The sequence below is a fragment of the Camelus ferus genome, chromosome 24 (genome assembly GCF_009834535.1).
Source record: "Camelus ferus isolate YT-003-E chromosome 24, BCGSAC_Cfer_1.0, whole genome shotgun sequence".
Lineage (NCBI taxonomy): Eukaryota > Metazoa > Chordata > Mammalia > Artiodactyla > Camelidae > Camelus > Camelus ferus.
Window position 1 is genome coordinate 5693514 of NC_045719.1, and position 14815 is coordinate 5708328.

The 14815-nt window shown below is 40.4% G+C and overlaps 1 protein-coding gene across 5 annotated transcripts in view; it reads left to right on the plus strand.

The window, feature by feature from the left end:
* DLGAP1 (DLG associated protein 1) overlaps window positions 1-14815 on the plus strand; it is a 989257-nt gene that overhangs the window by 946990 nt on the left and 27452 nt on the right. For all 5 annotated transcript variants that reach the window (XM_032467518.1, XM_032467519.1, XM_032467521.1 and 2 more), the window contains one exon: window positions 4835-4926. In XM_032467518.1, coding sequence (XP_032323409.1) covers window positions 4835-4926 — 92 coding nt within the window. The remainder of the gene's footprint in view (window positions 1-4834; window positions 4927-14815) is intronic.

A 14815-nucleotide genomic window follows, 5' to 3' on the forward strand; every position in this document is an offset into this window, starting at 1 on the left:
ACTCAACAATGTATTTTCAAGGTAATTATTTATCAGTCTTACTGTTTGTTTTATTTAAAAGCTTTTGTGAATCTACCTTAATCACCTCCCAGCTCTGCTGGTTGGTCTTACAGGTTACTCTCCAAATAGTGCTTAGAATGAAGCATCCATAAACTATGTGCTGTCCGACTTTTATGATCATTATTTTCGCCCAGGAAGATGGAACTACTCTGAAATTCACAAATCAAGCTGGGGAGAATGCCTTTGTTTCAGAGACCACCCTACTCTCTGGATATTTGGCTATTTTACTGAGCAAAAGAATTGTTCTTAATCCTCCTCCCATCAGTGTTCACAGCTACAGAAATTATATGAGCGCACTGCACGCCTTATTGTTAACTCATTCAGTCCCCGTAACAACCCTCATAGGTGGTGTTATTATCCCTGCCCTAGAAATGAGGACACAGAGAAGTTAGGTAGCTTGCCCAAGGTCACACAGCTTATGCTGACAGAGCTCAGATTGTACTTTGACAGCTAATGTGACCACATTATGCTACTTCTTCAATGGAAAATAACAAGTAAATTAAAATTTAGAATACAAAATAGTCATCAAATTCATTACACTATAATCTAATTTAGATCCTAATCCACCAAATATGTGATACTAGGGCCCTGGAATCCTTCTCACACGTTCCCTCTTTAGGGTCAGAGTTTCCAAGTCTTTCCCAACATTTAAAATTAAGCCCATACCTAAAGTTTATATGATAATGATTTCCAACCTGTGTGAACTTAGGCCAAGTCCTTAGTAGTTCTTGGTTTCCTCGCCTGGAAAATGGGAGCAATAACAGTTGTTGTTCAGTGGGTGCGTTAGAGGCGGTAATGAAAACTGACTGGTGCAGTGCGTGTGAGCTTCGAAGCACAGTGCCTGGCACACTGAGGGCCCCGTAACTATTGGGCTTCGTTATTACTGTCAGCATTAGCCTCCTTTAAAATTCTGATTAGCCAAAACCTCCAAAACTGTATCATCTGCCAAGGGCTTTCTCCATTGTTTTCAGGACAGAGATTGAATTAACCCTGCAACGTCTTTAAAATTTTTGAATGCCTCTTCATAAAGTTAAGTAGATGAGCCTACGTTACTATGTAGGAGAGGTGACATTCGTCACTATTTGGGTCTAACCAGGAGGTTAAAGTCACAGAGATAAATTTACATGCAGTGACTAAAGCTTAAGAAGATGACAACACCTTGATGCAAATAAACTGTGAGTTTGGGTGTGTGGGGCAGGCCTGGCACAGAGTACAACACCCTCCAGTCTCATCCTGGTGACCCCCACTTCCTTTCTCTCTCCCTTTGTCCGTGCCTTGAGCATCGCAGTTCTTAAGGGAAATAGCTGGCATGCTTTCGAAAAGAGCTTCCCTGGGTAATTCTGAAACCACAGAGTGGAAGGCGTCAGCCTCCTCCTTTGGTTGACATCCCAAGCATTTTTAACTTGCATGAATGTAAGCCGTATGGAATCGGTTAGAATCCCATTCCAGAAAACAGAAGCTACACTTGTTTCTCAAACAGAGGTGGCTTAATGCACAAAATTGGTTCTCCAGGGATGGGAAGGCTGAGAGAGCCGTGGAGGTGCGCAGTACGCAGTCACCCGCCTCGGACTACGGAGCAGAAGGGGAAAGGCAGGGTGACCAGAATTCAGGAACACCGAGGAGAGGCCCGTGGTGGCCTCCCACCGCTGAGATGAGCGTGGCCAGCTGGTGCCGGGACGTCCAAGGGAGCAGCTGGCGCACCGGCTGTCGGGCTGTCCGGGGGGCCGAGCTGAGCCACAGCTGCCAGCAGGGGGTGGAAGCAGGAAGGAAGCCCCTCGTCCTACCCTCCTTTGTTAGACCCTAACCGGAGGGGGGCCGGCAGGAAAGGCTGGGGAGGGCAGTGTGCAGAGTCCCGGCCCCTGTGCCACAGAGCAGCTGGGTCTAGAAGATGGGCCTGGAGCCTCTGGACAACGGGGAAGTCACCAGAACAAGGCACTTTATCCAAATAATAAATACTGTGCTATTTCCCCCACTGAGCATGTGCGTTAAATAGCCCAAGATGGGTGTGGTGGGTGTGAAGTCTTGGCTCCCATGTTCCTTTTTTTCCTTTTTTTGGTGGTGGTGGTGGTGGGGTAATTAGATTTAGTTATTTTATTTTATTTTATTTTATTTTATTTTATTTTATTTTAATTTTGTTTTATTTTATTTTATTTTATTTTATTTTATTTTATTTTATTTTATTTTATTTAATGGAGGTACTGGGGATTGAACCCAGGACCTCATGCATGCTAAGCTATGCTCTCCTCGACCATGGTCTTTTAGTGGGAGCCTCTCACAGCACTAAAGATGATTCTAGAATATTTTAAAATATGTATTTTTAAAGAAGATGTCTCCAAAACTCAAGTCAACTACTTTATCTGGTGTTTTCTTCTGGTGTTCTAGTCCTGGGATGGTGCAGGTAACTAGCTGCTTTGGATTTAGAGCGAAGCTTTATGTCTTCTAAAAAGTCAAGGGTAACATTCATGGTAAATTTTTTTGGTTTTTTTCTTAAAGTTACATGCATACAGTATTGCTGTAAAGGATTCACACAGTACAAAAGTACACAGAGCAAAGAATGAATTCCCCCTTCTTCCTACCTCTGACTCCTGTCCCCCTCCCCCACCGTGGCCCGTGGCAGCAGTCGGTTACACCAACTTTTGGTCTCTCAAGAGTAATTTCAACTACAAATGAGTTTCACATACCAGCTTCAGACCATAACTCCTCCAGATGTTAGATTGTGGCGTCCATCTATTTCCATTTAATTCACGTTGCGAAACAACCGCAAAGAGCTTTAAGCTCGCTCTTTCACATCGTGTAGCATGCCATTGCTTCCGCATTCTCTGAGCTAAAGATAAACCTCTTTGAGACTGCACTTCCTTTACTACATGCCCAGGTATGCTGAGGTACATTCTATGTCCTGTCTGAAGAGAGAAGTCCAGCTGCAAATGGCAAAACTTGCCTCGGCCAAGCTGAGTGAACTAATTAGAACGATGCAAACAAAATGAATCATTAGTATGATTTGAAAGAGGGATCTGAGAAATAAAAAGGTCGCATCATCTCTGATTCACAGTCAGCTGACTTACAGTAAAGAAAAACTGTGAAGATCGTATTGTCAGAGTTTCTCCTTAAGCACACTCTAGTCATGCTCCCAAATTCTCTTCCAAGCCAGACCTCCGCTTGTGTGTTTATGTGTCCCTCCTTCATCGCCTGGTTTTAGTGAGAGTCTTACTAAGTGAGTTTACCCGAATCCCCAGCCCCTGATACCGCATCTCCCTCGGCACCTGATGGGTTCTTCACTCCCCCACCATCCTCAGGTGACGTCTGAGCCCCCTGGCCTGCCTTCAGACCTAACCTAAATGTTACATCAGGCCAGCCAGAACCCCCTCTTAATCTTGATGTGTTTTCTTAGTGCTTTTTACCCACTGACCCCTACCTCGCCCCCCGGATGTAAATGCCCGCTTGCCCCTGGTGTGTTTGGGAGGGAGCCCGTCTCTCTGCTGCCACCAAAACCTCGCTGCAGTGGTGTCCGTGCCCGCTCTGCCAGTGCCCCGGCTCAAGGCTGCCTTCCCGTTCTCTAGCAAGCGTGGTCAGTAGTTTTCCGCGTTCTCTGTCCGAGGACAGTCTATTAAACGGACTTTTGGAGCAGGGAATCGGAGCAGGAGTCTGCTCCGTTCACTCCATGCATCCACTTGATATTGCAGGTGGACCTTGCACCCCCTTGGGGAATAAAGCTGAAATTTAAAAACTAAATAAAAATATGCTCAGGGAAAAGAAGGCCTTTCCAAACTATCAAAGCTAGATTGACTGCAGAGTAATTTCAGATCCTCTGCAATGAAGGACAAAATTTAAAAGACAAATGATAAAACTTACATTAAATTGCTTTCATATTTAAAAAAATAATTTATTAAAAACATAGAGGAAAAAGAGGAATAAATCTAATTGCTCTGAAGAGTCATGAGATTTATTTATTTTTTCAACATTTTTTATTGATTTGTAATCATTTTACAATGTGTCAAATTCCAGTATAGAGCACAATTTTTCAATTATACATGAACATATATATATATTCATTGTCACGTTTTTTTCTCTGTGAGCTACCATAAGATCTTGTATATATTTCCCTGTGCTCTACAGTATAATCTTGTTTATCTGTTCTATAATTTTGAAATCCCAGTCTATCTCTTCCCACCCCCTGCCCCCTTGAGATTTATTTTAAATTTGGGTTTGGGCCTCATGTGTCACATAAGCTCTCAGTTATATATAAACACATTTTCCATGTAAACCATAAGATTTACAAAGCTGTTTAGAAGCGATGGAGTGATATCCAAGCCAATTCCTTAACTTAAGGGGAACAAAATGAAGATACTCTATAGTTTATCTTAATAAGGTTAATAGCTAAATCTCCTGATGTCAACAATTCTAACTATGATAAAGTGAAATTTCTTCCTTTTTTTGTATTTTGTTATCTGCAAAATCAAATCTTTCAAAAACACAATCCCACGAGGTGCTCCCTTCTAGTACAGCACTCACAGGTAAGTACGTCCTCACACGTCTACGGAGGAACCATGGACATTGACCAGGCAGCTTGGGAGTGAACAAAACTGCACTTCACTGGAATCAGGGTCAAAACGCATGCTAATAATGTAGTGAGGGGCTCATCAAATACACAAATAGTGAACAGAAAGGTTACACATCACAAACATTCCAGTAATACCAGAGATGTTTGTAATGAAACGTGACTTTGTTTTTCAAGCAGGAGAACTAGAACAGAGCACCTCTGCTTTTATTTCTTCAGGTGGATGACGCTGAGGAACCTGACAAACCAGGGGAAAATAAGGCGCCCAGTAAGTTCCAGTCCGTAGGAGTTCAAGTAGAAGAGGAGAAATGGTGAGTCCACAGGCACTCATCCTCTGCCGTCTTGATGGTGGCAAGTATGGTGCGAGCACTTTCCCCCGTAATAAACCTTCAAGGTTCCCTGATATTTTCCATTAACTGTTAGGAGCATTTAGAGCGTAAGCCTGTGTCAGTGTTAGCAGACACCTTCCTCTACTTTAATGCTGGAGAGCACTCCATTTAAATTTCAGCTAGAATAGTAGTACTGGGGCCCAAAAGATGCCTCAGTGGCATGTCGATTGCTTTGAATTAAAATTATTTAAGGAACAGTCAATGCAAGAGGGACACTTTTACCCTCCTTTCCTTCTCCCTGAAAGCAGGAAATAAATCTCCCAAAAGAAAAGTGCCCTCCTTGTACTGCGGGGTAGGCGGGCATCCTTATCACCAGAGGCAGGGAATTCAGGGCTAGGAAGCCTGTACACTTGTTACTTCTTTACTAACTTACTCCCCAAGCCCAAAGTTTGCTTGAATCCCTTACTAATTAACCACCCACGCCTAAGTTTCCTTGTCCTGTCAATTCCTCCCAAATTTATTGCTTCTTTGTCTAAGAAGCATAAACGCTACCTGCTTTGGCCACTTCTCAGGTCCCGTCTCTATGAGACCTCTGTGCACACAAATTAAATGCGCTGCTTTTTCTCTTGTTAATCTGTCTTGTGTCAGTTGTATTACTGGCCCAGACACAAGAACACAAGAGGAGAGGAGGGGGATTTCCCCGTCCTGACGGTGGAAGAAGCCGTCATGTGCACACGTGCAAACCACTGTGTGAAGCGCTGTTGTACGGCCAAATTATTCCTCTTCAAAACGCCTTCCTATTTTAGACCAGAGACTTTTTAAGAGAAGAGGACTTATTCCTGTCTTTATTTCTAGAACTTAATAGTGTTTCATGTTGAGTATGTGTTTGGTGAGCGATGAATGAATGAGGAGTAGGAAGAAGAGAAGATTCCACGTCGTCATCCCGAATCACCGGTTTCTTTAGATTGCTCTTCAACATAAGCTTACTTTAGAGTCTTAGTATCTAGAAGTGGGAAATTTAGCATTTGAGAAGATCACAGAATCCAGAAGTTGGAAGGGACTTCTGAGATCAGCACATTTATTTTACAAGTGAGGATCTCATCCAGAGAGGTATGTGAGTTTCCCAGCCAAACTATGAGGACCATGATGGATGGCACTGTATTTTACTGATAGTGGTACCCCCACCAACCCACCTTATTTTCCTCAGTGATGTCTTGGTTAAGAGCACAGACTCTTGGGCCAACGCTCCTAGATTCAAATCCTGGCTCTGCCCCTGTACTGGCTGGTTGGCCTTGATCAAACTACTAAATATCTTTGTGCCTTGGTTTCTTTATGTGTAAAAAGGAGATCGTCCTGACTCTGGCCCTGCAGGTAGGGAGCTTAGAAGTCACTCCTCTGTCTTTAACAACAAGTAAAAAGCTGTTCAAACCGAAAAATCAGCAACTTTTCTTACGTCAGTCAGAGAAGTGAGGTCACAGGGCAAATCACTGCCCCCCATACTGGATAGACAGGCAGACACAGAGAACCACAACTTCCTGGAGCAGACACCCCCAAGAGAAACCCCCAAGGGACCCAGCACCAGGGTTGAAAAACTGAGCTGGCCACTCAGTGAGGACGAGCCTGAGAGCTGTAATTTTTAGGGGGGCCCAGTTAAAGGGAGTCTCCACACTTCCATGAGTTTTCCCTGCAGAAGCTCTACCAGGTCCTCACAGGGAATATCAGAGAAAAATTCCCCTGTATTTCTGGCAGAGAGAGAGGGGAAGGAACTATTCTGAAATATGCCAGAGCATCCTATTCTTAACACAGTCTGCCTACCAGAGCTTCATCTGCTGGGTTTTTAATCAGAGCCTAGCCTACCAGACAGAAGGGAAATACCCAATCCCAGGCCCCTTTAGCTCTTCTGTCCCACACGGGGAGAAACTGAGAAACACTTGAAGTTCACAGTCCAAAGGTACAGACTCACTGAAAGACTGAGACCTAATCAGGGACCACAGAATGCTTCCCTCCCCACCACCTCACCACCACATGTACTAAACCCCTACTCACCACAGTCCCCTTTACCCAGACATCATGTCCATCTTTCGGCAATAACTCACGAGGCACACTGAAAGGTAAAAACACAGCTCGAAGACATGGAACAAGCATCCGACCCAGAGTCATCTATGACAAGAATGCTGGCAGTACCAGATCGGGAATTTTTTAAACTATGATTAAAATGTTAAGGACCTTAATGGAAAACATAGAAAGCATACAAAAATAGATGAATAACGTAAGCAGAGAGATGGAAATTCTAAAAAAGAATAAAGGAGAAAATGCTAGGGATCTAAAACAGTACCAGAAATGAAGAATGTATTTGAGGGGCTCATTAGCAGATGAGCCATGGCTGAGGAAGGAATCTCTGAGCTTAAGAATATAACAATAGAACTTCCACACCTGGAAGCTAAGAAAAAAAAAACCTGGAAAAAAAAGAACAGAATATCCAAAACCTGTAGGACAATTATAGAAGGCATAACATATGTACAATGAGAGTAGCAGGAGGAAAAGAAAGAGGAAGGAACAAAAGCAATATTTGAAGATACAGTGACTGAGAATTGCCCCCAGATTAATGTCAGACACCAAACCACAGATCCAGGAAGCTCATAGAAGACCGAGCAGGATAAATGCCCAATGGAATACACTAGGCATGTCATAGTCAAAGAAAACCAAAGAAAAATCTTGAAAGGAGAGACAGCTTTCCTATTGAAGGGCAAACATAAGAATTACATGTGACTTTTTCTCAGGAACCAGGCAAGTAAGAATAGAGTGAAATGTTTAGTATTTGAGAGAGAAAAACAAACAAACAAACACCAACCTAGAATACTATCCTCTGTGAAATTATCCTTCAAAAGAGAAGGGAAAAATACTTCCTCAGACAAACAAAAACTGAGGGCATTTGTAGCCAGTAGACCCAACTTGTGAGAAATGTTAAAAGAAGTTCTTCAAAGAGAAGGAAAGCGATATTGGTCAGAAACTCGGATCAACATGAAAAAAGAGCATCAGAGAAAGAATAAGTGAAGATAAAATCAAAACATTTATTTATCTTATTCTCAATGGATCTAACATTTGAAATAATAATGGGAACAATATACATGAATATATTAAACGTTTGAGTATAAGTGAATTGAGAAACAGCAATAATACAAAAGATGAGAGGTAAGAATTAGGGCTATTCAATTATTATAAGGTATTTGTACCACTCCTGAAGTGGTATAGCTTTATTTGAAAATGAACTTGGATTAGCTGTAACATGAATAGTGTGAACTCCAGGGCAACCACTAAAAAGATTTTAAAAAGGAAGTATAACTCATAGGCCAAGAGAAGAGGGTAATGTGTGGGAGACAAAAGTAGGAACAAAGGATATGGGCAACAAATAGAAAACAGCAGCAAATATGGGAGATGCTAATCCAACTATATCAATAATCATGGTAAAAGTCAATGGTCTAAATACCCCAGTTAGAAGACAGAGGTTGTCAGAGCGGATAAAGAACATTACCCAACTATATGTTTTTACGAGAAACCCATGTTAAATATAAAGACACATACAGATTAAAAGTAAGGGAATGGAGAAAGATAACAGCATATAACACTAATCAAAAGAAAGCAGGAATGGCTATGTTAATTTCAGACAGAGCACATTTCAGAGTAAGGAAAGTTATCAGAGATAAAGAGCACTATTACATAATGATAAATGGGCCAGTTCTCCAGAAAGACATAGCAATCCTTAATGTTTATGTGCCTAACAAGAGTATCAAAATACATGAGGCAAAAACTGATAGAATTCCAAGGAAAAATAGATGAAGCCACTACAATGGTGGAAGAGTTCAACCCCCCTCTGTCAAAAATGGACAGATCCAGAAAGCCAAAAATCAGTAAAGACATAAATGAACTCAACAGCACCATCAGTCCGCTGGGTATAATCAGCATCTCTCAGCTACTTCATCTAACAACAGCAGATTACACTTTCTTCTTAAATTCACATGGAACGTTCACCAAAATTGACCATATTCTGGGCTATGAAACATACCTTGATAAATTTTAAAGAATAAAAATTATACAATGTCTACTCTCAGACCACACTGGAATTAAACTGGAAATCAATAACAGAAAGATGGCTGGAAATTCCCCCAAAATACTTGGAGGTTAAACAACACATTTCCAAATGACAAAGATGATCTCTCCATAAAAAGTCTAAAATACTTTAAACTGAATGAATATAGAACTTCTCAAAACCTGTGGAATGCAGCAAAAATAGTACTTAGAGGGGAATTTATAGTATTGAATACACATATTAGAAAGGAAGAAAGATCTAAAGTCAATTACCTAGGTTTCCACCTTACCAAACTAGAAAAAAGAAAAGCGATTAAATCCAAAGTAAGCAGAAGAAAAGAAACAATAAAAATTAGAGCAGAGATCAGTGAAACTGAAAACAGCAAATGCTAACTTGGTTTATAGATTCAATGTAATCCCAATCAAAACCCCAGAAAGTTATTTTTTGAATATTAACAAATTGATTCTAAAGTTTACATGATGATAGAAAAGACTCAGCATAGCTAACACAATTTTGAAGAAGAAGAAAAGTCAGACTAACACTCCCAACGTCTACACTTCCTATAATGCTACGGCGATTAAAACAACGCGGTGCTGGTGAAAGACTAAACAAATAGATCAATGGAACAAAACAGACAGCCCAGAAATAGACCCCATAAAATAGTCCACTGATCTTGGACAAAGGAGCAAAGACAATACAATGAAGAAAAGATGGTCTTTCCAGCAAATGGTGTTGAAACACTTGGACATTCACATGCAAAATATGCACCTACACAGACTGTATACCCTTCACAAAAATTAACTCAAAATGGATCACAGACCTAAGTGTAAAAAACAAAACTATAACACTCCTTGAAGGTAACAAAGAAGAATCTAGGTAACCTTGGGTATAGAGATGACTTTTTAGATATAATGCCAAAGGCATGATCCATGAAAAAAATCATTGGTAAGATGGATTTCATTAAAACTGAAAACTTCTGCAAAAGACAATGTCACAACAATGAGAAGACAAGCCACATATTGAAAGAAAATACCTGCAAAGCCATATCTCATAAAGAACTGTTATGCAAAATACACAAAGAACTCTTAAAACTCAACAACAAAAAAATGAACAACCTGATTAAGAAAAGGCTAAATGACCTTAACATACACCTCACCAAAGATGATGCAGCTGGCAAGTAAATACATGGAAAGATGCTCGACGTCATATGTCATTTGGGAACTGCCAATTGAAACAATGAGATACCGCTACTCACACAAAATGAGCAAAAATCTAAAACGGTGACAGCATCAAATGCTGCCCGGAATGTGGAGCATCGTTAACTGTCATTTATTTTTGGTGGGGATGCAAAATGGTACAGCTGCTTTCAAAGACAGTTTGGTGGTTTCTTACAAAACTAGACATTCTCCTACCATACGATCCAGAAGCTGCGCTCCTTGGTGTTGACCCAAAGGAGTTAAAGCTTAAGTCCACGCAAAAACACACACACAGATGTTCGCAGCAGCTTTATTCCTAGTTGCCGAAACTTGGAAGCAACCAAGATGTCCTTTAGTAGGCAAATGGATAAATCAACTGTGGTACATCCAGATAATGGAATTTTATTCAGTGTTAAAAAGGAAATAAGCTATCAAGCTACAAAAAGACATGGAGGAAACTTGAATGTATGTTACTAAGTAAAAGAAGCCGTTCTAAAAGGGCTACAGACTGTATGATTCCAACTATACAACATTCTGGAAAAGCCAGAACTATAGAGACAGTAAAAAAGTGTTTGGAGGGAGAGAGGAGTAAATAAACCCTTGTTTAATTAATAAAACTTTTAGTAATACTTGACACATAGGAGCACTATATAAGTGTTTCCTATTCTATTAGGTACCTAAATAGAATCTCTCTAAATATTGATGTCCCAAGAAAGCAATAAGAGAATATTGAGGGGAGGATATAGCTCAGTGGTAGAGTGCATGCCTAGCATGCATGAGGTCCTGGGTTCAATCCCCAGTCCCTCCATTAAAAATAATAATAAATAAATACACCTAATTACCCCCCCTCAAAGAGAATGTTATCTTTTAAAAAAAATAAGATAATACCATCTTAATGTTTTCAAATTTACTTCAAACGTTTCCCCTGCAGTCAACTACTCTATATATCAAAGTAATAACCCTGACACAGGTCTATCTACAGGAATGATAAATATTACATTATTTGGACATACCTAAGAGCAACCCCCACACTTCAAATGAGCTACTTTTATCCTGTTGTTAAAAAGTTGAACATTTAATAAATTACTGAAGTTTGTAGGATGCTTAGTTCTTTAGTAAACTGAGTAATTTATTTTAAATTCATCCCCGCAAAAGGCTGGCAGACCCAATTTTGGTGATTAACCTTCCAAAACATACCCATCTTCAAAGATCACTTTGTAGCTAACCGCTATAAAGTAAACAAGCAACTAAAATTGATGTTAAGGATTGTTTTCAACCTTTCCAAAAGAGATCCACTGTCAGGCCAAGATTGCTTGTATCTTCTGTCTCTAATTATAATTATTTTTATAATTTTGCTGGTGCTATTCATTTAGATAGGATCTTAAAACATAAAATTGGGCAGACAAGACTTCCTAAGGACAGCTGGAGGATTTTTTTTTTAATTTTCTAGCGATAGAGACAAGATTGCCGTTACCATCCATCTCTTCCTTCCCCAAATAAACAGACTGATAAACAACATTAATCTAACAAAAAGTGAGAAAAAGAAAGTAAACAGAGCCAGAGAAAGCAAGAGACAGAGCAGAGAGAGGAAGATGAAAAGACTTTATAAGAGGCCAAGGGATTCATTGTCACCTTCTGGAACCATCACAGTTTAGGAACCAGATCTAACATAGCAAAGTCCATCTGGCGGGTTCGTGTATTAAGAGGGAGACTGGTAAATTCAGGGTGCTCTTCTGTGTTCCCTCTCCAAACAAAAGGAAAAGTTAATAGCTCGTTAATAAAAAACTAAAATGCCCTGGATAACCCATCAACTCCAAGAAAAGGAATGGGAATGGAGGGGTACCAGTCTTCCTGCAAGCAGCTGTCACATCCTGAAAAAGCCATCGGTGGTGGATGTGGCAGGTCCCTTCTCCAGAGCTGCCTCCTGGTGCGGACTGTGCACAGAGGAATGCTGTCTGAAGGTCACTAATTTAAATGCCACAGCAGCATCAAGCCAGGGACAACAAATGCATATGGTTTCGAAGCAAGGTTGCTTTCTTACGCCAATGAAGACACCCCTCCTCTCCATCAAACATTAGTTCTCTGTCCCCAGTTCCTGTTTCCCAGCTCGTCTCGTGGGATCCTTCGATAGGCTCCGTGTGGCACATTTTTGCTGCTATGCAGGACAGATCCTAAGTGAAGCGGGCCAGTCTTGCCGGCTCCTCCCCCAGGAACGCTCGCCTCAGCTGCTGCCCCACCCCAGGGCCTCGAGCTCCCTGCCCCAGTCTCGCCCATCCTTTTGGCGGCTCCCCGGGAATTTGCATGTGGTCTTCTTGCCTTTGAAGCTGAGAAATAGCAAATCTAGTAAACCAACCCTTTCTACTGGCTAAGGCGAGGTAGCTAAGGGATCCTCCCTTTCTTCCCAAGGAACAATTGTATTTCAGCAGTAGTTCAACCTAGACTTTCTTACCTTAGCCCACTAGTGACTCTGAGACTCTTAACAGTGGACACAAAGAGGAAGAACATTCTTCTTTTCATTATAAAAATAGCACGCAGATTTACTTGGAGGACAAGATACAGCAGCAGCATGTTGGCAACTGATAACTCTCTGATGGATTTCGGAGCAATTGAAAAAACCATGATTATATGCGTGTATAGATAGGTAAGAGAGATAACTTACTGTTTTCTAAGTTTCCTATAATAATTGTGTATTATTAAATAATCTAATTAACAATTAAAAAGTAAGATAGTATTTATACATAATGAAATTTATAAATTACAGAAAGAAGATAAAATTTGCCATAATCCCTTCCATTAATCATGCACTAATAAAGGGGTATATTTTTACCCATGTTTTTTCCATGAATGTCTTGAAAGTTGTTGAAATCATCCTGTGTATAACCTACAGTAATATTTAAAAAATCAACTAGTGTTACAACAAAAACTTTCTCATTATTAAAAACTCATGGCAAATACTTCTTTTAATGCTTACTCAGTGTTCAAGAATATGGGTGGACCATAACTGGCTTCCCCTTTCTTCCCCTGTTGAGTATCCACATTATTGGCTTTTGATTAAAGGTGGTGAAAAATACACACATCTGTATTTGAGACCGTCTGAAACTAAGTGGCAGTCAAAGGACTTTTTTGTTTGTTTGTTTTGAGAAAAACTGTGAAGGACGAAGAGAATAAGAGAAGAAAACAAAGCAAAAGCAAAATTTAGTCCTAGAGGCTGAGAAGTCCAAGATCAAGGCTTAGTTCATACTTTTGTATCTATATTCACAGGGCTACTGTGCAGCTTTCTTATAACGTCTCCGTTGTCTTTGGTCTCAGAGTAATGCTAGCCTCACAGGAGTTGGGAGGTATTTTTTCCCTCTTTAATTTTCTGAAAGTGTTTGTGTAGAATTGGCAGAATTCTTTTCATTAAATATTTAATTGAATTAACTAGTGAAACTGGATCTGGAGTTGACTTTGTGGGAAAGTTTTAAACGACAAATTCAATGTCTGTAATAGACTCAGGGCTATTCAGGTCATTGATTTTTTTTCCTGCTTGAGCCTTGGTGCTTTGTGTCTTTCAAGGAATTTGTCTATTTCATGTTATCCAATTTATTGGTAAAAAGTTATTCATAATATTCCTTTGATATCATTTTAATATCTATAGACTCTGTAGTGATGTCCCCTCTCTAATTTTGGATATTGGTAATATGTCTCCTCTTTTTTTTTTTTTTTTCTGGCTAGAGGATTATTAATTGTATCAGTCTTTTAATTACCTCCCCCACCAAAAAAAACTTTTTTAATTTGAGAGCTGGGTATAATTAACACCAATAACCTCTTCTACGTATACGTTTTTCTGATTCAACATTCCAGCTCTTCCCTCAATTTTAAGGTAGCATTACGCGTAGACGGAAACTTTTAGTTGAAGGGTAGTCCCAGTCTCCTGGGTCCTGCCTTTCTGCTTGTCGCCATATTTTCCAGGTTGCGATATTGCCGTCATAATCTCGGGTTCAGAAACAAGAGATAAGTGTGGGTAAGTGTGTGGGACACAGGTTCTGGCCTCCTGTCCCCATCCCGACTCAGCCGCCTTTCATAAAGGTAGATATTCATGCTGTATTTTGGAACAATTTATAAAGCGATTGTCTTTGGTCTTCACAAATGCAAGCATTAAGGAGAGCTGGAAGCTTTGAAACTGTCTCCTTTTCTGTTATTTATTAACATTGTCAAATTGACAAATCAATATGTCTTTAGTGGTTATAAGAGAGAGAAGGTACTGGTTTGACAGCAGTTTTCTGGCAAGAAAACTCCAGAATGATATTTTCCCAGTGTGTGTGTTTTTCACATTTCCATCTGTGTCTTCTTCTTAAGTAACTACTTCTTCACTGGCTGGCACCTTTATTCAGAGACGGTACCAGTGAGAGTCACTGTTCCTGCTAGGACAGTTTACCTTCAGCGTCCAAGGAATTAGAGGAGAAAACTTGTCCTAGAGTAAATGGGTAGAAAGTCCCTTTTTGGCCTTTTCCTTCCTCATCAGCTTCCCCACCCCTACCCCGTCCTTTGTCAAACAGGTGAAGTTGGATAACAGTGAATGTCTAGAGCCAGATCTGCGTATTTGGAG